Source organism: Dasypus novemcinctus, chromosome 19, assembly GCF_030445035.2.
Source record: "Dasypus novemcinctus isolate mDasNov1 chromosome 19, mDasNov1.1.hap2, whole genome shotgun sequence".
Taxonomy (NCBI): Eukaryota; Metazoa; Chordata; class Mammalia; order Cingulata; family Dasypodidae; genus Dasypus; species Dasypus novemcinctus.
Genome location: NC_080691.1, coordinates 21,116,999 through 21,143,101, shown reverse-complemented (window position 1 = coordinate 21,143,101; position 26,103 = coordinate 21,116,999). Strand labels below are relative to the sequence as shown.

At 54.6% G+C, this 26,103-nt stretch overlaps 2 protein-coding genes and 1 long non-coding RNA gene across 11 annotated transcripts in view; 2 read left to right on the top strand and 1 right to left on the bottom strand.

The window, feature by feature from the left end:
- Positions 1 to 2,737, top strand: part of ATXN2 (ataxin 2) — a 175,210-nt gene extending 172,473 nt beyond the window's left edge. For 8 of the 9 annotated variants that reach the window (XM_058280970.2, XM_023585905.3, XM_058280969.2 and 5 more), the window contains 2 exons: positions 1,094 to 1,262; positions 2,113 to 2,737. In XM_058280970.2, the coding sequence (XP_058136953.1) occupies positions 1,094 to 1,262; positions 2,113 to 2,141 (198 nt within the window). In that variant the 3' untranslated portion in view covers positions 2,142 to 2,737. The remainder of the gene's footprint in view (positions 1 to 1,093; positions 1,263 to 2,112) is intronic. The other variant, XM_058280965.2, reaches the window with a different exon arrangement.
- A 577-nt stretch (positions 2,738 to 3,314) lies between these two features.
- SH2B3 (SH2B adaptor protein 3) overlaps positions 3,315 to 26,103 on the bottom strand; it is a 33,524-nt gene continuing 10,735 nt past the window's right edge. The window contains 6 exon segments of the mRNA XM_058280972.2: positions 3,315 to 6,612; positions 6,796 to 6,967; positions 7,057 to 7,271; positions 7,361 to 7,455; positions 7,580 to 7,671; positions 7,752 to 7,853. Coding sequence (XP_058136955.1) covers positions 6,317 to 6,612; positions 6,796 to 6,967; positions 7,057 to 7,271; positions 7,361 to 7,455; positions 7,580 to 7,671; positions 7,752 to 7,853 — 972 coding nt within the window. The 3' untranslated portion in view covers positions 3,315 to 6,316.
- LOC111761789 (uncharacterized) lies at positions 6,568 to 10,849 on the top strand. The gene is made up of 3 exons (XR_002795050.3): positions 6,568 to 6,645; positions 7,126 to 7,283; positions 8,051 to 10,849. It is a non-coding gene; the product is annotated as an uncharacterized lncRNA (long non-coding RNA).

The window sequence follows — 26,103 nt, the reverse complement described above, 5'->3', positions numbered from 1 at the left end:
GTCCTGCAGATGTCTTGCAGAGGCTGGCGGCTAAGTATATATGAAGGTATATGTTAGCTGGGGTTTCTGAGACTCATTTTCTGTGTTTTTGTGCTGAAAAGGTAAAAAGGTTAACACTTGTAGGGAAGCCCAGATATGGCATGGGTCCAGTTGAATATGTGCGAGAGAGTAAGCACAGCATTTCATTCAAGGCTTAGCATGGTCTTGAACAGTGCACATTATGGGAAGCAGGAAACTAGGGTTCTTCCTGACCTTGCCAAAACCCCTGCAGAGTTGGGATCCAGCTGTCTGGGCTGAGTAAAACCACCTATTCAACTTGATGGTGAGACCATGTAACTTGATGGTGAGACCATGTGGGACTCGTGATCACTTGGTACAGGGACACAGGGTTGGCTCAGATAATTTTAAATTACCCCTCCCATCTCACTGGAGCCATTAAATGTTATTCCTCCTTGCTTGCCACCTCCCCCCATCCCATCAACATATCTTCTGACAAAGAAAAGGGGATCTGAGGGTCTCTTCTCTTACTGCCCTGACTCCTTCTTCACTGAGGTGTGCTGGTGAGCAGGCAAGAAGCAGAGGGGGGAAGAGCAAGCTAGGAGAAGTCTTAAGTAATCCAGAAAATGGGATTTGACAGTCCCTGCTTTTATAATGTAACAATCTGCTTTCCTATATGAAAGGGATATTATCTGTAAAACTTAACGCCCCACATGGAAGCCAGATCCTGAATCATCATTGCATCTTGCTTCATATTTAGTTGGTAAAGCCACCCTTGGATCGAGGGTCTAATCTTCACGAAGACCTCACCCCATATGTAGAATCCAGAGATCAGAAATATTGAGGACTAGGACATGGCAGCCCTGACTTTTACCCAGGCTCATTTAGTGCCTGCTCCCTCAACCTTGTAGGATTTGCCAAAGGTTGAAGCATGCCTGTCAGTCAATTGATGATCCATTAGGGAGTGTTCCCAGAGGAAAGAAAGGGCCCACCATTGCCCTTTCCTGAGAGCCCCAGGCGAGTGAAAGGAACATAGTTGACATATTGTATAAGCCGGAGATGTTGCCTGTATGCGTAAAAGAGCTCTCTGTTTCAGGCTCATGTACAGTCAGGAATGGTTCCTTCTCATCCAACTGCCCATGCGCCAATGATGCTAATGACGACACAGCCACCCGGCGGTCCCCAGGCCGCCCTCGCTCAAAGTGCACTACAACCCATTCCAGTCTCGACAACAGCGCATTTCCCCTATATGACGCACCCTTCAGGTGAGGCGTGTGTGTGCAGGGGCCGCCGGGGCACCCCAAAGCATTCTGCTGGCACAGGTCAGATGGCAGGCAGGGCCAGCACGTCAAGCCCTGCATTTCAGAACCAGCAAGACCCGTCAAGAGTGCGCACAGTAGAGACCGTGATGATCAGCTCAGTGTCAGGGCCTGAGGTTTCTGGGAGCCGAGTCTGTGTGTGTTCTGATGGTATACAGGATTTGGCTGGATGAGAAGCAGCAGCAGCATTCTGTGTAGCTGATGCATGCCTAGGACTCAGTTGGCCTTCCTTGTTATGATAGACTGGACAGGGCAGTGTTTTCCTTCCTGAGTCCCAACAGTCTGACATGTGGGGGGGTTATTACCATGGCAGAGTTTGATTGTAGCTCTGGAGACTACTACTGATGAGCAAGTGCTGTGGATGGATTGGTTCTGAGTATAGCAGTAGCCCCAGTCTATGCCCTGGCAGGGAGAGAATGCCCTGCGATTGTGCTCTAATCCTCGATGGCTGCCATGGCATTATTTCAGTCTAACTTTTTACTCTGAAAGCAATATTGGTGCTTGGCTAATATTTGGGGAGGGGGGACATTGAGGCCTTTTTTCTACCCCCATGAGCAACAGGTCTTCTGGGAGTTTTATCTGAAATGGTTTTACGTCTGATTGGTTTGTTTCTATCTACCCATCTACCTCTTTCCCCTTTGGTGCAGCTGGGAGTAGGGGGATGTGGGAAGTGAATTTAATTTTGAGTCTTGTTCAGATAGCCAAGGCTAGTTTACAGTCGTATGCTGCAGAGATGGTAGGCTAATACGTGGTGTTGCCAGTTTTCTGTTTAAATATTCACTTTTCTTTTTTACAGTACAAGCCCACCACCAGCAGCAGTTGTAAGGCTGCCCTGGAGGAACCGAAAGGCCAAATTCCCTCCTCCCTTCTACTGCTTCTACCAACTGGAAGCACAGAAAACTAGAATTTCATTTATTTTGTTTTTGAAATATATATGTTGATTTCTTGTAACATCCAATAGGAATGCTAACAGTTCACCTTGCAGTGAAGATATTTGGACCGAGTAGAGGCATTTAGGAACTTGTGGGCCATTTCCATAATTCCATACGCTGTTTCAGAGCCCCGCAAGTACCCCAGCTCTGCTTGCTGAAACTGGAAGTTATTTATTTTTTAATGACCCTTGAAAGTCACGAACACATCAGCTAGCAAAAGAAGTAACAAGAATGATTCTTGCTGCTATTACCGCTAAAAAAAAAAAAAAATCAAGACTTGGAACGCCCTTTTACTAAACTTGACAGAGGTTCAGCAAATTCTTACCGTCAAACTGACGGATTATTATTTATAAATCAAGTTTGATGAGGTGATCACTGTATACAGTGGTTCAACTTTTAAGTTAAGGGAAAAACTTTTACTTTGTAGATAATATAAAATAAAAACTTTAAAAAAAATTAAAAAATAAAAAAAGTTTTAAAAACTGATAATCAGTTAGTGTGTGTTTGTGTAAGCTACTTCTGTTGGAGGATACTTAATGTCAAGCCAGGAGGGTGGGCTGAATGTGTTTTCTTAATATCCTGGAAGGTAGTTGTCAAATGATTTTTCTTCTTCACCTTTAGTTCTGGTTCAAGGTATCTCTAGAAAAAGACAAGACTGAGATATTCTCTTTGGTGGATTAGAGGTCTGCTTCAGAAGGAGGAAGGCTGGCCAGAGTTGGGCAGCACTGAAATTCCACATCCTCAGGCTGACGCTGATTCTGTAAGCTTCCTTTTTAATATCTGCTGAACCAAAATGGGTGTCGGTAGTCCAGAGTTGTCCCAATTTCAGGCATCTGTCTGTTTTACCAGTAGGGGGCAGGAGACACTTTTTTTTTTTTTTTTTAACTGCAACAAAACACTCCAGAGGCAGAAAGGCTGAAAAGATGCAGAGATGTGCAGAGTAGCTTAATGATGTAGACCCAGGAGCATTTATTATTGTCCCCAAATTGTGGAAGGACAACAAAGGGAAAAGCCAAAAAATGAGCAGGGTTAGGATTTTAGAGCCTTTAAAGATCGCAGCAACAAATTTAAGATTCTAAAATTTTTTTAATTCACTTATAGCAATTTGTACATTAGAGCAAAATTTGCATTATTCAAGAATAAGTTACTTGTACAGTACATAAACAATACATAAAAATTTGCCAATACCTTCTGCCTATAACAAGATGAATCCACTTTCTGTGTGACACTGTCATTACAATGTGCTACTTATTCCAACCAAACACTGGATGTCAGATGTCTTTGTTAAGAGACAGTGGATAATAGACTATCAAGTTATTACTCTGCCTTGTGGGAGAATGTTAGAGCTAACATGACATTTGCAATGAGACTTAGCCCTGAATAAGCAGGAAGGAATTTCAGTCAGAGTTCAAGGCCTTGACTTTATTTAAGTTAAGAAACTGTTGTGTAAAAATAGTGTTCTCTGGCCCAAGATTTTAATGATTGCTATTCCTTTTTCCTACACGGTCCAGAAATGATCAAAGGCAGAAGATTTTTACCAGATAAAGCCATATGGATTGCTGGTCTAATATTCAAGGCAGGTTAGTTGACTTAATTCTTTGGTGCTGGTGTCTTAGTTTTAAAAGTTCAATAAAGTCAGATGAAGGAAGTGATGGTGCTGGGAGCTCTCAAGCTATACTTATTTCCTGTAATCAGAGATAACTGGAGGGCTCGTGGTGTTTACTGCTCAGAGCCTTGGCTCTTGGTGGAGATTGCTGGTTTGGCCCCACACCCCCAGAAGCGGTCACATCAGGACTGCAGGGAAGTGATGGAATGTGCTGTGACTGTGGTGGGTTAGCTGCAGCCAGCAGGGAGGTACCTACCTCACACACCACCACCTACAAGAGCATCTGGGGAAGGGGGTGTGAACATTTCAGACTGAAACAGTCTTGCGGTAGGTGACTTCCAATTCTCTATCACAGAATTTGAGCTTATACTTCGCTTCCAATGGGTCAGAGCTGCTAGTTTGACATACCTGGTTTGCCTCTCGGCACTACCTGAGAGATATATGTTGAGAGGCTGCTAAGAACGAGTGCCCATCGTTTGAAAACGTCATATTGCAAATGCTTAAACTTCTGGCTGAAGAGAGTGGTTAGGTTCAGTTATCTACTCAGCACCCCTTTCCTGTACAGAGGGGAGGAAAATCGCCACCGTGTCTTCCTGTGATGAACTTTCTGTATTAAAAGTTGCTTACTCCTTTGGTTCTTACTTTTCTGTAACTTATGTACCCTGTTCGACACATAGGAAATAAAGGCAAGCCAGGTATTCTTAGATTTCTAAGAAGCAAGTCTGGATCAGGTTTGGATCTGCTTTACAGTCTGTGAAAGGACCCAGGATTGTTGGTTTTAAAGGTGGCTGCTTGCTCTTCACCCCACCTGTCCCCAAAAAGCTCTAAAAGCAAAAGAAAGACTGGCTCTAAAATTAGAGAATGGCTAAAAGGAGCAGACCAAGCCCTCACCCTTGTTAAGGCAGTCAGTACTGTGGGTTTTAGGCTGAGGTTTCATTTTAGCCTCTGAGTGATGAATCTATAAATGTTAAGCTGTGCTAAATTCCCACTTTCCGAGAAGCCACTATAGTGAGCTTGGCCGCTGAACTGAATGATTCTGCTGGAACCCTGAGCAGCTGACTATACTTTGTCACTGCCACCCTTGTTTCTGAGCCTCTACACTAAAATTCTGGGAGGAGCCAGCCCCCAACCCCCATGAATTGTATCACTTGTGAACCGCAAGTATAGATAAGAGATTGAATTTCAGGGCCTCCCTGGATGTTGGAGATTTTGTGCTCCGTGCATATATGCACACACATTCTTAATCAAACACTTACCCATGAACGGAGCAATAACCAGCTAGAACAGAACATTTATTGTGGGCTGTTAAAGGAGTTTCTCAGTAGCTATGGCACCAGCCTTCTAGCTTCCATTTTGGCTCAAGAATGAACCCAAAATCCACCTGTGTAATAATTCATTAGAAGCTTGGGGGCCTCTAAGCCAGTCCTGTTGGTGAAGTAGTTACTAGAAAGGACCCAGGACTCTTTCTTCCTTTCTGTTTGTCATTCTACCACCCCACCCCCGATTAATTTAACTCACCCTAAAGCTGCTGTAAACCAGAATCTGTTTTATTCATAAGGCACCAGAGTAGAACTGTTCCTTGCCACCCTCCATATTTCAGTAAATAAATTCCCTGAAAGGGTGACGGGCTTCACTTCTCTGCATTTAGGAAGGACAGTGGCTACTCAGCAGCAGGTGACTGTCCTGAGGATTTAATAAGACAAGGAAGCCAGGCATCTCGGCTTGGACCATGAACTAGTCAAATAAGATTTGCATAGCTGTCTCTGACTACAAAAATCACATGAGTATTAGTTGAAACAGTGCAATGAAATAAGCAAAGGTTTAGTTTTGAAACCTGAATCCTTTAAAAAAATTAATCTGAGGTAAAATGTTTAAAATTGATTTTGACTTTAGCTTGTTCCTCTGACAAGAGCTTTGTCCTAAAGCTGAGAGTAGAAGCAGGATTATGTGTGGTCGTCTGTGCCGTGGGTATGGCTGACTTGCCACATGGACCTAAGCTACAATGGGAAAACCATGAGAATCCAGGGCTGTTAGTGTTTTGGGCTTCCTGATGCCCTCCCCTTCCCACCTACCACCCCCCCAGTAGAAAATCTGTCATCAGCTGTGACAATGTCAGTGAAAAAGAGAACAAATTACCACTGTAAAGCTCTGGCCTTCCCCCACCCATCTTCTCTCCTAAGAGCAATGGGGGCTGGTCGAGGACCCCAGGGTAGGAGCCAGTGGCCTCCGTGAACAAGAACTACATCTGTAAACAATAAGAAGAAAGCCAGGTGGTGGGCAAAACTTACAGGAGGCCCTTCAACAGGCCAAATAGAAGGGTCACATCCAAACTGGAAGGAGCAGTTAACAGTGTCCCTTAAATCTCTCTCTGGAAGGAAGGAAAGATAGTTACATTCACGAGTTCCCATCTCTGCTTGTGTTCCTCGGGTGTGTCGCTGAGGCCTTGGACCCCTCGCTGCCTGTCAGAGAGGTGTGTATTGGTTGTCTATGGCCCGCAGTCGGCTCCGGGAAGATGAGTCCAGTTCATAGTCTGAATCCTGGGTCCGACTCACAGGCTCTGGCTCCGGGTGCCGTAGGCTGTTGGCCAGTTCCTCAGGTGAAGGCACCAGGTGGAAGATCTGCTCTGGGGATGAGGATCGGCCTGGGACACCCTCCAGGCCGAGTCCCCGGGGACAGCCAGAAGAATTAAGATGGGGAAGGCCCAGCTCTGAATCCCAGCGAGAGAGGGAGAAAGGGAACAGGACAGTGTTGCAGGAACCTGGGAACAAGTGACCAAGAGAGAGATCACACGGTGAGTCTTAATCAGATAGGGGTTAAGTGCTTTGACATGACATAAAATTCCTGGGCCTGCAGGAAGCTCTTATCTAATGCCCTGCTGCTCTATGCCACCCACCCTCTTTATTGATGGGCATTAGGGTCACACCTGCTGGCTGGGACACACCTGCCGGCTGGGAGATGACTACCACATAGCTGGAGAGCCGGACATCGCAGGCAGCGCCGCACTCAAGCGGGATGGGCGAACGCTGAAAGTGGTGCAGCATGTCCAGCACTGAGGGGAAGTGCAGGTGCTGCACTCGGCACTGGCCCCGCTCAGTCAGGGACAGGCGCAGGTGCTGCAGGAGAGAGATGTTCGGCTCAGGGACTGTTGCCCAGCAGCCTTGGAAAACCTGTTAAGGGGCAGCCCATCTGCCTTGTCCCTTACCTTGGCTATGCCCTGGAAGTTGAATGTGAGCACATACTCCCCACGCCGTGTCTCACTTTGCCGTACCAGGAACACTCCATGAGCATCAGGGCCCTGCAGCTGAACCAACTGAGCTGCCTTCACTCGAGAGATGGGGCCATGGAACCAGGGATAGCAGGACAGGAAGTGCTCAGTTTTCTGACAGGCTGGGTCCAGCAACCCCCCAGGAGAAGCACCTGGTAGAGAAGGTAGGTGATAGCCATCTGTGCCCTGGGCTGAGGCTGGGTTCCCACAGACCCAGGGGACGAGACCTGACTCCACTCACCTTGGTTAAGGGAATCTGTGCTTCCTCTTGGGGAGCTGGACATGCCAGGCTCTAGGGTTGAGGAGATGTGCATCTCTGGGTCTGTACTCTCCAGCCTGCTGCAGAAGAGGCTGGGGTTAAGGCTCTGGGCAGGTCAGGGATAGCAGTAAAAGCTCTGCTGGGATAGGGGTGGGGGGACAGCCGCAGACAGACGACAGCAACTAAGGCCTGGGGTCTTACCCTCGGCCTATACACTCCCGGAGCTCAGCCATCCATGAATTCAGCTGCTGCTCGTCTCCCACCTCAAAGATGATGTCTGTCCGGTCCTTCACCTGGCAGGGAGGAAGGGTACAACCTTGTGGGTCTGAGGTGTGTGCTTCCCACACCCCGGGGGTAGGAGCTGTTTACTCACCTTCAACACAAAGGTGTAGAAGTTGTCGGGCATCTCAAGGCGTGTACATTGTCGGACCTCTTGGATGCTGGAGCAGGCTGTTTGTAGCTTGGGCTTTGAACTCTATGAGACCAAGAGGGGGCACTCAAGGCTTGTCCCTGGTGGCTCCTTTCCCCAAGGCTAGCCCTGGCTTACAGGAGCCTCCAGAGAGCCCTTGGCCTTTAGCTTCTTCTATGCCAGTCGCACACATGCATTATGATCCTTAGAAACCTATGCTGGCTGAGGGCCAACTCTCCCAACCCCTTTGCCTGTCCCTGCAGGTATTCCAGCTTGGCGTGTGTGTACAAGGATGTGCATTTCTCTTCCCCCCAGTGGAGAAAAGAGCTGCTCAGGCTGTTGACTTCCTCGGCACACCAGGTTCAGAGAAGGGACATGAGGATACCCAACCCTCATTTGAGGCCTTTGTTCTCAGCTCCCCACTAGTGCAAGTCTCCTAATAGCAACCCTAGGAAGTAAGTGGCCTAATAGCAACCCTAGGAAGTAGGTACTATCACCACATCTTAGAAGAAACTCAAAACTTGGAGGTAAAGTCATTTGACTGAGGAAGGGGCAGAAACAGCTTTTGAATCCCTATTCAAAGTCCAGCCTAGAAACTCAAATCCCCACACCTACCCTAATTTCTTCTTCATAAGTGTGTGGGACCTTTCACAAATATACCCAAAGCCCGGCATGACTGGCTTAAGTCACAGCCAGCTGGAAACTCAGAAAACAAAACATCAGGCCATGGGCCAGGACTCTCCCAAGACATCCAAAGCACCCAGGCTTCACAGGGGGTAAGAAACGGCCACCCCTCCACTGTTCCCATCTGTCTCCACTTCCTCCTGTGATAAGCCAGTAGGAATGTTATTTCAAGGTCAAGGTCATGAGTTAATCAATAGCTGCTTTCAACAGAAGCCACAAGAAGAAAGAGGGCCTAAGCCAGAGAGCTCTTTCGAAGGACAAGGAGATAACCCAGGTGCTCCTGGAAAATGCCACCACCCCTACCAAGTCCACACGGGGGGTGGGAGAAGGGTGATAAGTAGCCCAAATGCTCTTACCACAGTGGCTTTGGGGGATCCAACCTTCACCTCCTCTTCCCAGAAGGACCCATCTTGCACTACCTTTACAAAAGTGGTACAGGAGTCCGTCCCCAACACTACATGCTAAACTTTGCTTTCGATGATGGTCCCAAGGCCCAGCAAGAGAGGACTGAAACCCTTAAATTCTCCCCAGAGCCTCCAGCACTGCTCTCATCAGTTGGACACAACAGGTCCATGGGAGTAACCAGCAATTCTAGTTGCTGGTGGTTTTTAGGGGTTGCCTGCATCCTAGTGCTGCTCACACATTGCCACACTAGATGTGAGGGGACGTGGCTTGGAAAAGTTATGCAACTAGTAAATTCCCAGCCTTGAGTGACCATCACAGCCGTGCTAGAGGTCCCATGGTAGGGCAGGGCAGAGCACTGAGGCTCACAGGGAGAGGAGCCTCTGCTCAAGAGACCACTTCTCAGAGCCTCTATTTCCTGTCTTCAAAATGGGTAAGGTACCAAAAGGCTACTTCCTTCTCACTGCTTGTCCTGAGGGCCTTGCCTGGTCTCCCACCCTCCCTGCTATCTCCAGGCTCTCAGGATCACTGCGAGGAAGCCAGCCAGGCCAGGAGGGAAACAGGCCTCCTCTCCTTTTCAGTTCCCCTCAGCCCTGGCCCCAGTGTTAGTGCAGAGATTAACCAGCAAAGCCACTGGTTTCACTCCTGCCTGTGGGGTTCTCCTTGTCAGCTCCCAGCCCCACCCACTCCATACAGAAGAGGCGCAGCTGACAAACTGCTGACCGGGCAGGCAATGGGGAAAGAGGATTTCCCCAGCCCTCCTCACCACAACGAGACCTGGGGGCACAGATAATGGTAAAAGTTGCCCTAGCTTCATTTGTCTGCTAGCTGAGCACATTACAGGGCTTCCTCCCACTTACTCCTCAGGGCAGCCCTGAGTGAGTGGTACTCCAAGTGGACCATTTCCCTTGCCTGGAGCCACACAAGGGAAGAGTTAGAACTGGAACCCAACCTGCCAAGGGCCAGAGCCAATGTGTCTAAGCACTGTACTGCCTGGCCAGAGGGATGTCCTTGAGCCTGTCCTGAAAGGAGGTCCTAGAAGTCCACTCCCCCGGGAGCCCCTGGCTCCAGTGTGGAGGGAGGGACTAGTGCATGCCCTCGGGGAGCCGTTCCCCTCAGCTCTGTGATTAGACCAGAGCCCAGAGGAGCCCAGACTGGGGGTGGGGGTGGGGAGTGGCAGTGGCTCCAGGAACTCCAGGAGGCTCAGGTGTCGCCCCTCCCTTTTCCTGTGCGCTGCAGGTCAAGCCCGGCCTGCAGGTCGCTGATCTCTAGAACCACCTTAGAGTCACACTCAGTGTAGGTGAAAAGTCAAACCTTGTCGTGGTGGTAGCCGAATGCTGTCATCCCCCTGGCAGCCAAACAGCTGGTTTTGGTTTCTTACGGCCACTGCAGCACCAATTGGAAATAACTTGGATTTTTTTGTTTGCTCTGGCTGCTGGGAAGCTCGAAGACAGCCACTCTGATAGTGACCCAATGGTAGGGCTTGCATTTTTAGGGCTAACTTTACCTTGGGCTTTGTAGTTCTCTTACCTTTTCAGTCCTGGCTCTCTCTGTGTAACCTGGTAGGAAGGGGCTGGGTCCTCCATACCTTAGTTTCGTCATCTGTAACTTGGAGTTATTTAATAGTTCCTTTCTTTGCAGGACTGGTATGATTGGGCGAGCTATTGCAAGCGAAGGGCCTGCCTGATAAGCAACTATTATTAAGTTTCCAGGCTGGGATCTGGGGCTGGCCAAGGTGGGTAAACTCGGCTTGGGGCCACTATAATATTACAAGCTTCCCCTCTGAGAGGCCCAGAAGCTGGGCACATACAAGCTTTCACAACCTTACAGACCCATTGTCCCCTTTTGTAACATGTTCTTTTATCATCCTACATGAAATTCACATGTAATATGACCTACTTACATATTCCTTTTAACTGGAAAATAAAGGAATGAAACTTACATAATTTTTTTCCTAATAAAACAAGTTCCTTTTATGGTCTGAGAATTCTAACCCAAAAAACTATGGGCTCTGGGAGCCCACTGGCCCCTGCTCAGGTGGGGACTTGGGTCTGTCCACTCCATCTTCTTCTGCCATGACCTACTTTACAACTTATATTAAAACAAAATAACATAACTAGGCAGACACCTCAAGCTTGAAAGATCAGGAACAGAGGGCCAGGAGCCAGAGATGGCCCTTTCAGAGTCTTCCAAGGCCCTGGGTGGTTCCCTGTTCTGCCATATCCCTGTGACAGTCTTGAATGGGGAGTTGGCCAGACCCTCACTAGTTCCAAGGGCTGATGTTCCAGCTGGGAACAAGATATGCAAGAGTAGGGGAAGGATAGGAAAGGTGGTCCTGGATGAGGACCAACAAAACAACCAGCAAATTCCAGATCCCACATCTAAATCATGACTGTCCCCCCCCTTCCCATCCCTAGCCTAGAACCTGGAAGTGATGCTGCCTGAACGAAGGAATGGAAAGCTGAAAAATTGTCATGGAAAATGCTCAAGTCTTACTGATCGATATAAAAAAGCCAACCCATAAAAACAAAAAAAAACATGTTCCAAAAAATATTTTGGTCAGGTTATAGGGATACCAGAGAGGAAAGAGTGAAACAACTCAACTCGAACCACAGAGTCTCGATTGCCACAAATGTGGCTCTGTGCTCCCTACCAGCCAGTGAAAATGGACAGCAGGGTGGCTCTCATCTCCTGGGCTTGCCACCTAGGCAAGGAATGGTTAAAAGGAACTGCGGGTGTGGGAAGCTCTTGGGGAGAGGCCCACAGTGGGGGTGAAGACAGGGCCTTGAGAATCCAGTCTCAGCAATGCTCATTCTGCTCAGGAGCCCCTCTTCTGGGGAGGCTTTTCTAAATTGTCTCTTCTTCTGGCTCAGATTCAGAGTCTGTTTCCACAGCTGTCTTCCTACCATGGACCATGGGCTCCAGAAGTCCTGCTTGCTATACTGTCACCTTTGTGTACTTTGCCAGGGCACAGAATAAGTGTCTGTAAGTGTTCACTGGATACACAGACACCAGAGGCCCAGGGAGGAGCAAGAGCAGACGTCCAGGGGCCTGCAAAGTATGAGCCAAAACAGGATGACAGAGTCTACTGTGGCCAGCAGTGACGCTAACATACCCTTCACCACCACCATTTAGTGAGCATTTACTGTGTACTAGGCATGTGAGCTTGGAGTTCAAATATTTCAAAAAGGTCTCAGAAATGAGCATTGTAACACCATCCTTGTGAAACCTGCTGGCATCTATACTCAGTAGAGGCAAGGCTAAGCAGGGTGCAGCCCATCCCCATTGGGGGCGGGGACAACAGTCAGGAGCCAGGCAGCCCAGAGTCAAGTCTCGGGTAGCTGCCCTGGCACCCCCAACGCACACTGTGGGGTGGTCAGGCCAGGAAACAGTGACATCCTGAAACCCCACTCCCAATGCTCCAGAATCCAGGCCCCCGCCATCACTTGTCTGCACAACTCCGGCTTCCACTGTGCCTCCTACAGTGTGTCACCTCACACCAGCCAGAGTCCAACCACATCCCTCCTCTGCCCAACTCCCACGTGGAACCCATCTCACTGAGCAGAAGCTCTCACCATGGCCCTTGAGGCCCTGTATTGTCTGGTCCTTGTCACTTCCCTGACCTTGTCCTCTGCCTCTTGCTCGCTCTGTTCCAGCCACACTGGTCTCCACTGTCCCATAAAGACATGAGGCATGCTCCCACCTCTGGGCCTTTGCTCTTGCTATTCTCTGTCTGAAAGGCAGTTCCCACACTTCTCCATTCTGGCTCCTCAGAGTCAGGTCTCAGCTCAAATATCACATCCTCAGGGAGGCCATTCCTGAGCAGTGTCTAAATACATACACCGTCCCCCTCGCACAGCAACCCTTGATCTCCTACCCTGGACGGAGCGCAGGGCTCTGCAGCAGGCTGGTCTTGGTTGCTGCGGCATCCCTAGCACTGAGCACAGAGCCTGATGGGGTAGAGGTGCCCAATCGCATTTCTACAGCAGATACAGTGGTCCTTCTGGGTGCTGGGGACTCTGGGGGTACAGGGTACGTGTGCCCCCTCCCACCGCAGAACCCCCACTCCAGTGAGGGCACTAGAGGATTGTTAGGGATCCTTCAAGGCAGGGTGATCAGGGTGAGGAAGGAGGATGTGCAGGTGGCTGTGGGAGCCCCAAGGGGCACCTGAAGCAGGGCGAGGGGCTGGGGAGAATCGGGAGAGGATACCCCAGAGCAGTGCTGCTATCGATCTCATGCTGTAGGCAGGGAGAGGGAGGACCTGACAGGCAAAACCACTTGACCCCACCCAGTCCTGGAGCTGGAGGCTTGGACCTCATCTGCATAGTCAGGCCCAGAGCCCATAGCACTTGGCCACCATCCAGCCCCCTGGTTCTTCCCACGCCATGCTCTCTCCCACCACCAGACCTTTGCAGGTGGAGAGGCCCTGTCTGGTCCAAACTGCAGGTCTCAGGAAAGAAAATGTCCCTTCCTCCAGGGAGCCTACCCATACCACCCAGTCATGGTAGGTGAGATTTCTATGCCTCTCCCTCAGCATGCAGTTCATCAGGCTGGGCCATAACTTCCTAATGATGCAGCTACCTCCACCATCTGACTGGGAGTTCCTATGAGGATGGGACACCAAGTCTTGTTCCCAGCTGGGGCTCAGCACTGGGTATGGCCCAAAGGAGATGCTTGGAGGAGGGTTATCGGATGGGTAGATGGGTGGTTTGCTGGCTGGGGCCCCCAACCCTCAAATATCCTGGGAGTAGAGGAAGAAGGGGAGGACAAATGAGTTATCTCATCCCCCCTTTTTGCCTGGCTCCTTTGGGGGAAAACTCCAGGCAGTGAGCCAGTTCCCAGGGCTGAACGAACATTGGAGCCACTGGCTACAGGTCACTTCCTCACTCTGCTCCCAACCAGGACCCCAAGTCCAACACTTGCCCTCACAAGCCCTTCAAATGCCTTCTTCAGCCACTTTTTGCCCTCTGTGGGACCCTGAAAAATCATTTTGCCCTCTGTTGCCTCATGCCCTCCCCCCACACACACAACAGGAGGTGGGGAGAAACTTCCAGAAAAGCCACATTGGCCAAGTCAGCCCCCTCACACACAAACACACACCCTTTCCTGGCAAGCAAGAGCCTCTCGATGCCAGAAACAGACTGAGAGGCAATCTGAGCTGACCCGGAAACAGGCCTCCCCAGAGCCGGACAGACAGGCAGAGACAGACGGGGTGAGTGAGGCAACCCCCAGATAGAGCAACCCTGATAAGGCAGAGTCCCCTCAACCTTGCTTCCCTCCTCCAGGCAGGTGGCGCCCCGGGTTCACACAGCTAGAGACCGAGTGGGGCTGGGGAGCGGCGCGTGGGGCCTGCCTTCTGAGGAGACCCTGCGTGGAGCTAGTGAGATGCTGGGGCCCAGGCACGTGGGGGCAGAGCAAGCTCCTCAAGTCCCCAAGTGCTCCCCCATGTCCAAAACAACCTCGGGTGGAATCAGTGACACAGACACAAAGTCCCCACCCAGAGACCACCCCCACCTTGACAAAATGTCAGTGATGGGACACAGAGCCCTTTCTCAGGTACTGTAGCAACCTTCCCCCAGTGGGGACAAGCGCCCAAAGGCAGAGACCCCCATAGGGGGACAGCTGCGGGCACCCTGATCTGCCGAGCAGGTGGGTGTGGGGGGTGCCCATCTGCCCCCGCCCGGGCAGCTGTGGGGATGGAGGGCACTTCCCACTGAGGCTGGCCTGGGGGGCCACACCCAGGGCTGGGGGGTTGCGAGCATTTGCTCCAGAGGGACGGTGAGGGCCACCTAGGAGGAAGCAGGGCATGGAGGGAGGGGAGGCCGACGGCCCCACCCTTACAGCCCGGCCGCCTCCCCCACCTCTACCCACGCTCTGCCTCCTCTCAGGCCACCACCGCTCCTAGTCAAAACCTTTTGTTCTCGGGGGACAGGTGAAGAAAGTGTCGGACCCAGGGGCTGAGCTGCGGTGAAGCATCAGTGAAGCAGCGCCCGTCACGGGCTGCGCGGCGCCACCTGCCTTGCTAGGCCCCAGCCAGGCTGGACTGCCGCATCCGAGCAGAAGCTGCCCCCTGCCCCCTGCCCGGGCAGTGCTCAGCATGGCACCCAGGAGGCCCGGCCGGCCTGGGGTGTGGGGCAGGGCCCAGCCAGACCCCACTCCAGGCCAGTTATAGCCCCCCCCACCTCCACCACCCACTGCAAACCAGCTGCCACCAAGCAGCCCACGCCTTGAGACCACATCCTGCTCCCAGCCGGCCGCCAGGAATCCTCCCTGCCCCCCGCGGCGCCTCAGCCCAGCCCCGCCTGTCCCGGCTCCACACCTTCATCTCGCAGTGCCATTCCTGGCTCCTCCAGTCCCAAGGGCACCCTGGACTGCGCGTGCCAGGCCGTGGCCAGTGCCTCCAGGCAAGGGAAGCCATGGCCCCGAGGGACCAAACCACGAGTCCAGGCCCCTCAGCGAGGAGAGGCCAGGCAGGCTGCTGCCCCTCCAGAGCCTTCCCCTGCGCAGGGTGTGCCCTGTGTGCTTTTACAAACGCTTAAGCAAGGTGCCACCAAGAAGAGCAGAACAGGGCCCGCCTGAGCCTGCAGGAGCTGAGGGACCGGGGTCGAGTCTGCATGGCATCTGCTGGAACAGCTGGCCAGCCCCTCAGGAGCTTGAAGGGGTGCCGACGCCCCTGGCTCTGCTGCAAATGCAGAATCACTGGGGGCGCCCTTCAGGGTGAGGCCCCTGGGTGAAGGGCCGGACACCCAGACAAGGGTGGAAAAAGCTGTGGTTAAGAGATAACCTCTCCCCGGCCTCAGGCTGGGGGATCATACCGACAGAGTGGAAGGGAGCGGGCTCCAGACGGCCACCATCTGCCTTCGAAGAACGATGATTCAGAAGGAGAGGTGAAGGCAAGGGCCCCTGGGGCTGGAGGGGGCTGCGGCATTGCCAAAGGGCTGATGCCCTCCGAGACAGCTGAGCAGAGCCTCGGGCCGATGGGGAAGGGAGCTGAGGCCAAGGGCCAGCCAGGTCACAGAGCCCCGGCCTCTGCCCAGCACCACAGCGGGTCACCCGCCCTTGGGTGACTGCTGCTATCTTTAGCTCCGGTTTAGTGAGTGCTTTCTATATCATCTGCCTTTACACCCAGCATCTCACTGACATCAAACAACAACAGGAAATCACACCAGCCACAAGAATAAAAGCCAGCTGGATTAAATAATTAAAAGTGAAAAGTGAAACCAACACAGAACTGGAATAAAACCTAACTAATAACTGATCTGATCCCAGGGTGAGGAAGGCCTTTCTAAGCATAGAAAGCAAACATCGAAACCATAAAGCAGGGGTTCTTAACCTTTTTTGTTCCACAGACCCCTTTGCCAGTCAGGTGAGAACTATGGACCCCTCACTCAGTCCCCACTATACTGTGTATTATTTCATAAATACATCACAATCGCACCAACACATTCCCACAAGAATAACTTTTTTTCTTCATTTCAGTTCAAGCTCATAGACCCCTTGTTAAGAACCCCTGCCATAAAGGAAAAGATCACTGTTTTACTGCTCAGAACTTAAAAATCTCCATATGCCACGAAACTCAGAAAAAAACAACAGAAAAGTCAAATGGCAAACTAGGGAAGTATTTGTAACATGTGATAGAGGGGTAATGTCCATGCTACATAAAGAGCTCTTGCAAATCAGTGAGGAAAAGGTAGCATGTGCAGGAGAAAGCATGCAAAGTACATGACCTGAGAAGTCACCAAAAAATGTGTATGACCAGGAAACCGGAGAGAAACAGTCAAAATCCCTAGAGGCAGAAAGGAGACTGGGGTGGCTGCTGGGAGCTGGAGGGAGGGGGAAATCAGGACTAATTACTGATAGTTATGGGGTTTCTTTTTTAGGGTGACAGAAATTTCTGGAGTTAGATCATGGTGATGATCATGAATATACTTAAACCACTGCATAGTACATTTTAAAACTGATTTTTATGTGAATTATGTAAAAAAAAATTTTGGAAAGAAATGGTCAATCCTGCTCATAATCAGAAAGGACAAAAGAACCAGTTTTCACCAAGTTAGTGGGCAAAGGTTTTTAAAATAATAACCAATGCTGGCACCACTGTGGGAAAAAGATGAGTATAACTTTTCTGGAAAGCTATTTAGAAAAGGATATAGCAAAAGTATTAGAAATCACTAACGAGCACATGAAAAAGTGTTCAACATCATTAGTCAATAGGGAAATGCAAATCAAAACCACAATGAGATACACTTAACACCCACTAGGAGGGTTATAATCAAAAAGACAGACAATAAATAAGGGCTGGCTGCTGGCGACGTGGAGAAATCGGAACCCTTTTACACTGCTGGTCAGAATGTAAAGTGGCAAACAGGTAGCTCCTCAAAAGGTTAAAAATAAGAGTTAAATATGACCCAGCAATTCCACTCCTAGGAATATACCCTAGAGAAATGAAAGCATATGTCCACACAAAAACTTGTATACAAATATTCATAGCAACATTGTTCATAGGAGCCAAAAAGAGAACACAACCCACGTCTATCAATTGATGAAGAGAGAAATAAAATGTGGTATAGCTAAACAATGGAGTAGTATTCAGCAGTTTTTTAAAAATGTTGATCCATGTCACAATATGGATGAACCTCAAACACATGATGCTAAGTAAATGGAGCCAGATACACAAGGTCACATTATATAATCCCATTTATATGAAATGTCTAGAGTAGGCAAGACAGAAAGTAGATTTGTGGTTCCTTGAGCCTGGGCGAGGGTTTTCTTTTTTTGGGCAGGGATGTGGAGAATGGAGAAGACTGCTAATGGGTAAGGATTTCTTTTTGAGATGATGGAAATGTTCTCAAATTAGATTATGGTTGCACAACTCTAAATTTACTAACAGCATTGATTTGTACACTTTAATGGGCCAATTTTATGGTATGTAAATTATATCTCAATATAGCTGTTAAAAAGAGATACAGTGGGAATTATTAGAAGCACACATAAACCCTTATACCCAGCACTTCCCCTTCTAGGAATTTAGCCTAAGGAAATAATCAGAGATGGACAAGATTTATATGCAAGATGTTTGCCACAGGGTTATCTGTACTAGCAAAAAACTTAGAAATGACCAGAATTGGGGGGGGGGGGGGGAGGGAGTGTCTAGAAAATAGTGGGGGCTGTATCAATTTATCAAGGCCTATCTGTGAAAATGGGATACCGTTCATCCTGTAATACACATGCTCCTTTGAAAAATATTCAATAGAGAAAAATATTCAAGACATGTTAAGTGGAAAAAAAAAAGGTAAAGTAGTATGAAGAATACTGGCCCCACAAGGGCAGGATTTTTGTCCATCTCCAGGGTCTAGACATGTGCCTGGCTCACAGCAGGGCCTGCAGAGAAAACTGTTGAGTGATTAGCAAATTAATGGCTGAGAGGACCTCAGTTTTGGAGGAACATTTCAGCAAAGAACACCAGGGGAGAAAAAAGATTACAAAAGACATCTGCCCAAGTGGAAATGGTGGGTCTCTCCAGATATAGGTTGTTTTTAAGTTAATTTTCTATAATTTCTGTGCAAGCTTTATTAATTGAAAAAATTCAAACAAAAAAACTCAAGTATTAGGAACGCAAAGGTGGAGGCCCTCAGCAAGCAGAGGCAGTTTCCTAGAAAACGTCACGCTTTTAGATGAGACCAAGCAGGGCCCCCGCTTCCAGAGGGCTCCCGGCAAAGAGGCTTCGTGGGGACTCAAGCGCGGCCGACCAGCCGGGAGGGGGGCCGGGGGCCGCGCAGCCAGCGAGATCCGCAGCGGAGGAAGTCAGCGGCCGCCTCTCCAGCTCAGGGGGGCGATAGGAAAAAGGGGTGTGGGGCCCCAGAAGGAAGCTGAGGGGCCCCTCCTGCCTTGGGGAAGGAAGCGCAAAGGCTGCTGCTCAGAGCGCAGAGCCCTCCTGTGCATTTTGGTTTCCTTTTTCCATTCACAAAGAAGTGGGCGGGGGATTTCCAGCAGCCGCAGCCTGCGCCGCCCCCAGGGCACAGCTGGCGCCCGGGCCGGCGCGAGGGTCCACCCCGCCGAGCCCCGCGGGGTGCCTGGCCCCCGCTGGGCGCGGGACCCCTCCTGCCGCCCCCGGGCGGGGACGCTCGGCGCCAGGCCCTGCCCCTGCCTGCGTGGGGCTCACGGCCGCTCGGCCTCCCGTCTTCCAGAACGCGAGACCGAGGTCCAGAGAGGCCGAGGTCTCTGCCCAGAGCCTCACAGCCACTGACCCGGCGTCCAAGCCCGAGCCTGGCCCTGTCTGTCCCGCAGGGCCCGCCCCTCGCGGACCCTGCCCCCCCCCGGCCACCAAGCCCACAACTCCGCGGCGAGGACCGGGTCCCAGCACCTCCCCACCGTCACCGTCCTCCCAAGAGGGACAGACAGACAAGACCGTGGACTTCTGAGAAGCTGAGGACCGCCGAGCCCTGGGGTGGGAGAGGGGAGGACGCCCCCGGGGCCGCGGTGGGCGATGACGAGCTCGCCGCCCTCCCCGCGGCCCCGCCGCCTCGGGGGCACTTTCTGGCCTGTGGATTCAGAGAACTGGAGCTGAAAGGAAGCGCCGCGATACCATCTGCCCGCGGTTTCGCCGTGGTTGGGGGTTTCTTCTAAGCGGCAAAGCAGTTTTTCAGAAGTTCTCTTCCACGGCACCCCAATAAGGGGCAGATGGGGCGGCTCCGTGGGCGGCTGGGGGCCCCGAGGGAGGGAGGGAGGGAGCCCGCCCCCCCCCCACCAGGCCCTGAGGGCGCAGAGCGAGGCCCTGGGCTGCCCCTTGCGGGCGCAGGGGGGGCGGGGACCCCCAGGGCCACAGCGGGGACCCCCAGGGCCACAGCGGGGACCCCCAGGGCCACAGCGGGGACCCCCGGGCCACAGCGGGGACCAGGACCCGCTGAGCCTCCGAAAGCCCACCTGCCCCAGGACACCTGGGCCCTGCGGGACCTGGGGGTCGGCCGAGCCGAAGGGGGCGGGCGGGCAGGCGCCCCCCTCTCGCCGGGACGTGGCGTCAGCGCTGCGTCCCCATCGCGGGGCTCGCGGTGGCCGCTTTCAATTCATGAGAACGCCGGCGGCCGCGGAGCCCCCCGCCCGGGAGGAGCCCCCCACGTGCGCGCGGGGCCGCGGCGGGGCCGGGGGGCGTCCTGGAGGAGGGGGCCCGGGCGGCTGGCGCCGGGGGAGCCCGGGAGCGCCCCGCCTGCCCGCTGCTTCCTGCCCGGCCTGGGCCTCCGCCTCCCACGCCGGCCTCCGGGAGGAAACCGCCAGGCCTGGCGGCCGCGGCCCTTTCTTTCTGCTTCCTCTTTCCCACACGCGGGGGCGCGGGCGGGGGGCTCCCCGCAGCCCCAGCCGCCCCGCCCGGCCCCGGGGCCACGGCCCGCTCCTCTCGCTTCCCCAAACCTCTGTTTCCTCATCTGTGAAGTGGGTACAAGGGCAGCGCCTACCCTGAAGCCTCACCCAAGCTTGCCGGGGCACCTACTGTGTGCACGCACCACAGGGGCCACGCGCGCCGGACAGGACAGTTCCTGGCAGACCCCCGCCGGCGCCCCCCAGGTGCCCCCCCAAACCTCCAGCCCCCGCTGCGCCCCGCTGGGCTCGGCTCTGTGGTGCAGGGCTGGGCCGCCCCACGCCTGGGCTCCCGCTGCCCCCAGCCACCCAGTCAGCGCGCGCTGTGGCCACGGCCCCACAGGCGGGCGCTGCCACCACCCCCCGTTTTACAGATGAGGAAACTGAGGCCCAGCAAGGCTAAGTCTGGTGCCCATGGACTCCCAGCTTGAAAGGAGCCGAGCGGGCTCTGAACACCTGCCCGGCCGGGACCCTCCCCCTGGCCGGGACCCTTGCCCGGCCGGGACCCTCGCCCGGCTGGGACCCTCGCCCGGCTGGGACCCTCACCCTGGCTTCCGGCCACTCTGAGGCCCTGCAGGCCCCGCCCCTGCGGACCAGCCACTCCCTCCTGGACAGACTCCTTGGGGCACCTCCTGGACAGACTCCTTGGGGCACCCCCTTTCCTCTCCCTCCCGGCCACAGCGGAGGGCGCAGCGGGGAGCTCTGGGTCCCACAAGTTCAGTGCCAGGTGTGGGTGGAACACCGGCCAGGCATCCCCTGGGCCTCAGTGTTCCCGTCTGTAAAATGGTGGCACCGCACAAGGTGGCTACAGGGAGCCTTTCCCGGGCTAAGAGCCCAAAACAGACGCCCCCTGCCCAGGTGAGACCCCTGGCAGAACGCCACCGAGACAGGCAGGGGCGCAATCTTCTGCGAACTCGCTAGGCCCGGGGAGAGCCCGGCTCGGCTGCCCAGGTTCCAGCCCCGACTCGGCCACCCACGAGCGGCGCCATCTCGGCCAAGTCACTTATCCTCCCTGGGCCTCAGTTTCCCCGTATGAGGATCAAATGAGTCCAGCTCAGGGAAGGGCCGGGGATGTAACCACCGCTCAATAAACGTTCAGTAGTGGCTGGACTCCACCGTCTCCCCACTGTACAGAGGAGGGAAACTGAGGCTCAGCCCCCAGAACTGCCAGGGCTCACGGACCACCGCAGCGAACCCAGCCCTGAGCATTTGGGAATCCAGACGCCCAGCTCCCAGGGAAGGCTCTGCGCCAGTCTGCCCGCGAGCCTGCCCCCCACGGCCCGCCCTCTCGGCTCTCCCCCTGCAGCGGCCCCGGCAGAGCCAGACGGGCGACGCCGGGGACGCGCGCCACGGTGGCCGGGTCCGCCGGCTGACGCGAGAAACCAGGGTCGGGGGCTTTGTGTGACTCTCTCTCCCGTGTTTTTAAAGGCTGGCAACCGCCCCGCGCTTGTGTCCCGCGGGGCCGCTGTGGGCTGGCAGACCTGGGCCGGCGCCCGGCAGCGCCCGGCGGGGGGCAGCGGGCCCGGGCAGCCCCTGGCACGTCCCGAGCGGGCCCCTGGACCTCTCCCCGCCTCGGCCTGCTCTCCGCCGCGGGGCCGGCGGCCTCTCCTCCCGCGAAGGACTCGCCGCCTGGTCAGGGCCTCGCCCGGCGCGCGGGGGGCTCACTCTGGGCTGGGGACGTTCCGCTGCCCCTTCTCGCCCAGCCGGGGCTCTCGAGGCTGTGGGAAGGAGGGTCTTTTGGGGGAAGCATCACAGCCAGTCCCAGAGGTTCCTCTACCCCGGCCCACCCGGGCAGCCCCAGGCAAGCGCCTCGGGCCCTCTGGGCCTCAACCCTCTGGCTGCTCTCACCACTGTGCTGTTTTTATTTTTTTATTTCTCTCCCCCCCCCCCCCCCCCGAGTTGTCTGCTCTCTGTGTCTATTCGCTGTGTGTTCTTCTGTGTCCGCTTGTATTCTTGTCAGTGGCACCAGGAATCTGTGTCTCTTTTTGTTGCGTCACCTTGTTGTGTCAGCTCTCCATGTGTGCAGCACCATTCCTGGGCAGGCTGCACTTTCTTTCGCGCTGGGCGGCTCTCCTTATGGGGAGCACTCCTTGCGCGTGGGGCTCCCCTACGCGGGGACACCCCTGCGTGGCAGGGCACTCCCTGCACGCATTAGCACTGCGCATGGGCCAGCTGCACACGGGTCAAGGGGGCCCGGGGTTTGACCCCTGCACCTCCCGTGTGGTAGACGGACGCCCTAACCACTGGGCCACGTCCGCCTCCCGCCGCTGTGCTGAACCTGAAGCCCCCTGCCACCTCCCCCCGCCCGCCTCGCTCGCTCTGGCGGCCGCTGTCCTGGCTGCGCCCCGCGTTCGCCGGGCTCGTGCCCACCGCAGGCCCCTGCACGTGCCGTTTCCTCAGCCGGGAAGTCCTGGGCCCGGGCCCCTGGGGTCGGCACCACCCGCCTGCCGAGGCTGCAGCAGGAGCGCGCCCCGGACCAGCCCCGGGGGCCCCCATCCAGCCCCAGCCTCAGGACGCCCTCCCCCCTGCCGCCCTCCCGCCTCCCGGGGTGAGGACACTGAGGCTCTGGGGGCAAGTGGCCGGCATGGCCGAGGCCTGCCGCCGTCCCTCTCCCGGGTCCTGTCCTCCGAGCCCCCCACCCTGGCCGGGCTCTCGTCTGCTCCCTCCGCGGCCGGGCGCCCTCGAAATGTCACAAGGCAGGTCTGGGGCCGAAGCGCAAGGCCTTCACCTCCCTTTTCCCTTTTGTTTGGAGCCGCCCCACAGACCTCACTGGGGTCACAGATCAGAGGTCAAGACCGCCCACGTGCAGGCGCCCTCGTCCCAGCGGCTGGACGCTCTGCCCGTCCGACGATCCTGCAGGTCGTGGAGAGCCAGGTCTGGGCCCGCAGCGCTGCCCGTGGGGGAGGGGGGGCAGCAAGGCGCACCCCCCGTGAGCCCAGAGCAGGGCCTCGGCGGCACCTGCCGACCGGGCACTGCCAACGAACCCACGCCTCTCAGCCCCCAAGCCGCCCCCCAACCAGCAGCCCAGCTGTCACTCACGACCCCGTCTCTTACAGAGGAGGAAACCGAGGTTCAGAGTGGGGCCGCCACTGGCCCACGGCGTCTGAGCTGGGAGCGACGCTCATTCACGATCCAAACCCAGGTCCACCCCACTCCCGGGCCTGGCCTCAGACGGCTGCTTCTCCGCAGCGGGGTTTGTTAAAGCGCAGCCTCGGGGAGCCCCACGGCCCGCAGACGAGACGGAGCTTGGGGCCGCCGGGTGTCCTCCACCATTTCGCAGCCTCTTGAGATAAATGATGAGAAAACAGAGGTTTTTCCTGCACTCAAGTTCCTCTGACAGCTTCCCACTGCATGTGGGTTCAAAGGCTCCCTCCGCACAAGCTCCCGCGCCCGTCTTCCCGTGCCGTGCTCCCCCACTGGCCCCTGGGGCTGCGGTGAGGCCTGGGGCTCTTCCACCAAAACCCCGTAAACAGCCCCCCACCTCGGGCCTGGCCGTGCTGCTCCCAATGCCCCAGACATCCCGCCGACCGACTCGGGCGATGGGCTCTCCTGCAGACGCGGCAGGGGCGTCAGCACCAAGACGTGTGCTGTGGGCGTCAGGCTGCGGCCACGGGCCAAGGCCACTGCGCCCAGGGCCCAGCACACACCTCCACCCGGCGGACACCAGATTTAGGATGGAGGCAGGCCCGCGGCCCAGCGGGAAGAGCGGATCGCGTCAGCAGGCGGAGCTGGGACGGCTGGGAGTTCACACACACGAGAAGAACCGCAACCCCTACCTCACACCAAACACAAAATCTAATTCCGGGTGGATCACGGTCCGAGATGCGAAGGCCAAAACAGTGAAGCTTCTGGAAGGAAAGACAAGCACGGATCTTGACAACCCTGGGCTGGCAAGGCCTTCTTAAACAGGCCACAACAAGCCCAGCCCTGAAGGAGAGAAAGCGACCAGCTGAACCTCGTTAAAATTAGGAACCTCACTTGGGGGAAGTGGCTGTGGCTCAAGCAACTGGGCTCCCCGTCTACCATCTAGGAGGTCCAGGGTTCCATGCCCAGGGCCTCCTGGTGAGGGCAAGCTGGTCTGTGTGGCGAGCCGGTCCAAGCAGAGTGCCACCCCACGCAGGAGCGCTGGCCCACACGGAGAGCTGATGCAGTAAGATGACGCAGATGACGAGAAGAGACACAGAGGAGAGACAATAAGAGATGCAGCACACCAGGGAGCTGGGGTAGCACAGGAGAATGATCGCCTCTCTCCTACTCCAGAAGGTCCCAGGATTGGTTCCTGGGGCTGCCTAATGAGAATACAAGCAGACACAGAAGGACACACAGCGAATGGACAGAGAGAGCAGACAACGGAGGGAGGGGGAAGATATAAATCAATCAATCGTTAAAAAAAAAAAAAAAAAGAACCTCAGTTGGTCAAAAACCCCCATTAAAGGAATGAAAGGGCAGCTCACTAAGCAGGAGAGACATTTACAGTACAAAGGAAGCGAAGCCAGAAGATACAGTTTCCATTCATCAATGAGAAAAAGCCCAAGAGACAACTCTATTTGAAAACAAAACCAAAAACAGGCACTTAGCAAAAGAGCACAATCCACAGGTCAAGAAACATGAAGGGAGCAGGTGTAGCTCAAGAGGTTGAGCGCCTGCTTCCCATATAAGAGGTCCTGGGTTCAATCCCCAGTACCTGCAAACATTTTTTAAAACTTTTTCAATTAAAATATGAAAAGGTGCTTAACCTCGTGAGTCCCTCAGGGAAATGGAAATGAAAGCCACAGTGAGACAGCCCGACGAGACTGGCTAAAATGCAGAAGACTCTGAGTACCCCGCGCTGCTGAAGATGTGGCGCCTCTGGAACTTTCATAACCACTGGTGGGGATCAAAGTGGCACGGCCACTTGGAAATCAGCGGGGCGGTTTCTTAGGAAGCTACAAAGTCAGGCAAGCACTCAGCATATGACCTGCCAATCCCACCACTGGGAATCTCCCCGCAAAGTACAGCTTTTATTATCGCAGCCCCAAAGCAGGAGCAGCTCAGCTGTCCGGCGGCGGGCGTCCCTCGTGGGGCAGTCAGCAGCAAAAAGGGGCGGCTCCCGAGCCCGCAGGAGCAGGACGAATCTCAGAGACGCTGGGCTGAGGGGGAGAAGCCAGACACAGAGGCTCCCTGTCAGCTGACACGAAGTTCAAGAACACCGACGTCTAAGCCTGCGGTCTGCGCCGGGGGTGGGGAGCCGGGGGTGGCACAGGGGAGCCCTGGGGCGCTGGCTCACACGTGTGCACACACGCAAACTCCCTGAGTGTGCTCCTCAGAGGTACCCGCCGCGAAGGTTACGAGGTCACTGCACGCAAGAGGCCTCTCTGGCGACACCCCACCCCACCCCAGCCTGACGGGGCCCCTCAGTGTCCCTCCCGGAGGCCCCCGACTTTCCCGCAGCACAGTTGGCGGTGTTCTTCCTTCGACAGGCCCCAGCAGAAGGCCTGCGACGCAGCAGGTGCTCGGCAAACACCTGTCGAACCGAGGGACGGACCAGTCACTGCGGGTCTCCTCCACCTGACCGCAGGCCCCGCAGGGCTGGGCTCGGTCTCTGTCGCCACGCCCGAGCACACAGAGGACCACGACAAAGAGCGGGAATGAAACGAAAGCCCCACGGTCCCATCAACTTGACGCCGAGCTCGCCGGTGCGACCCTTGGGCCTCCGCCACCCGGCAGGAGTTACGTCTGCCGCCAAAGGACGACATTTTCTAAAAGCTAAAGGAATTCCACAAGCCCCTGGAAATGAAACTCCTGCTTGGCATGGTCAGTCTGGGTCGGGGTTTTCAAGGACTGGCCTGTCACTAGCCCATGTGGGAATAAAAAAACACACACACGACATCCCTGGACACAA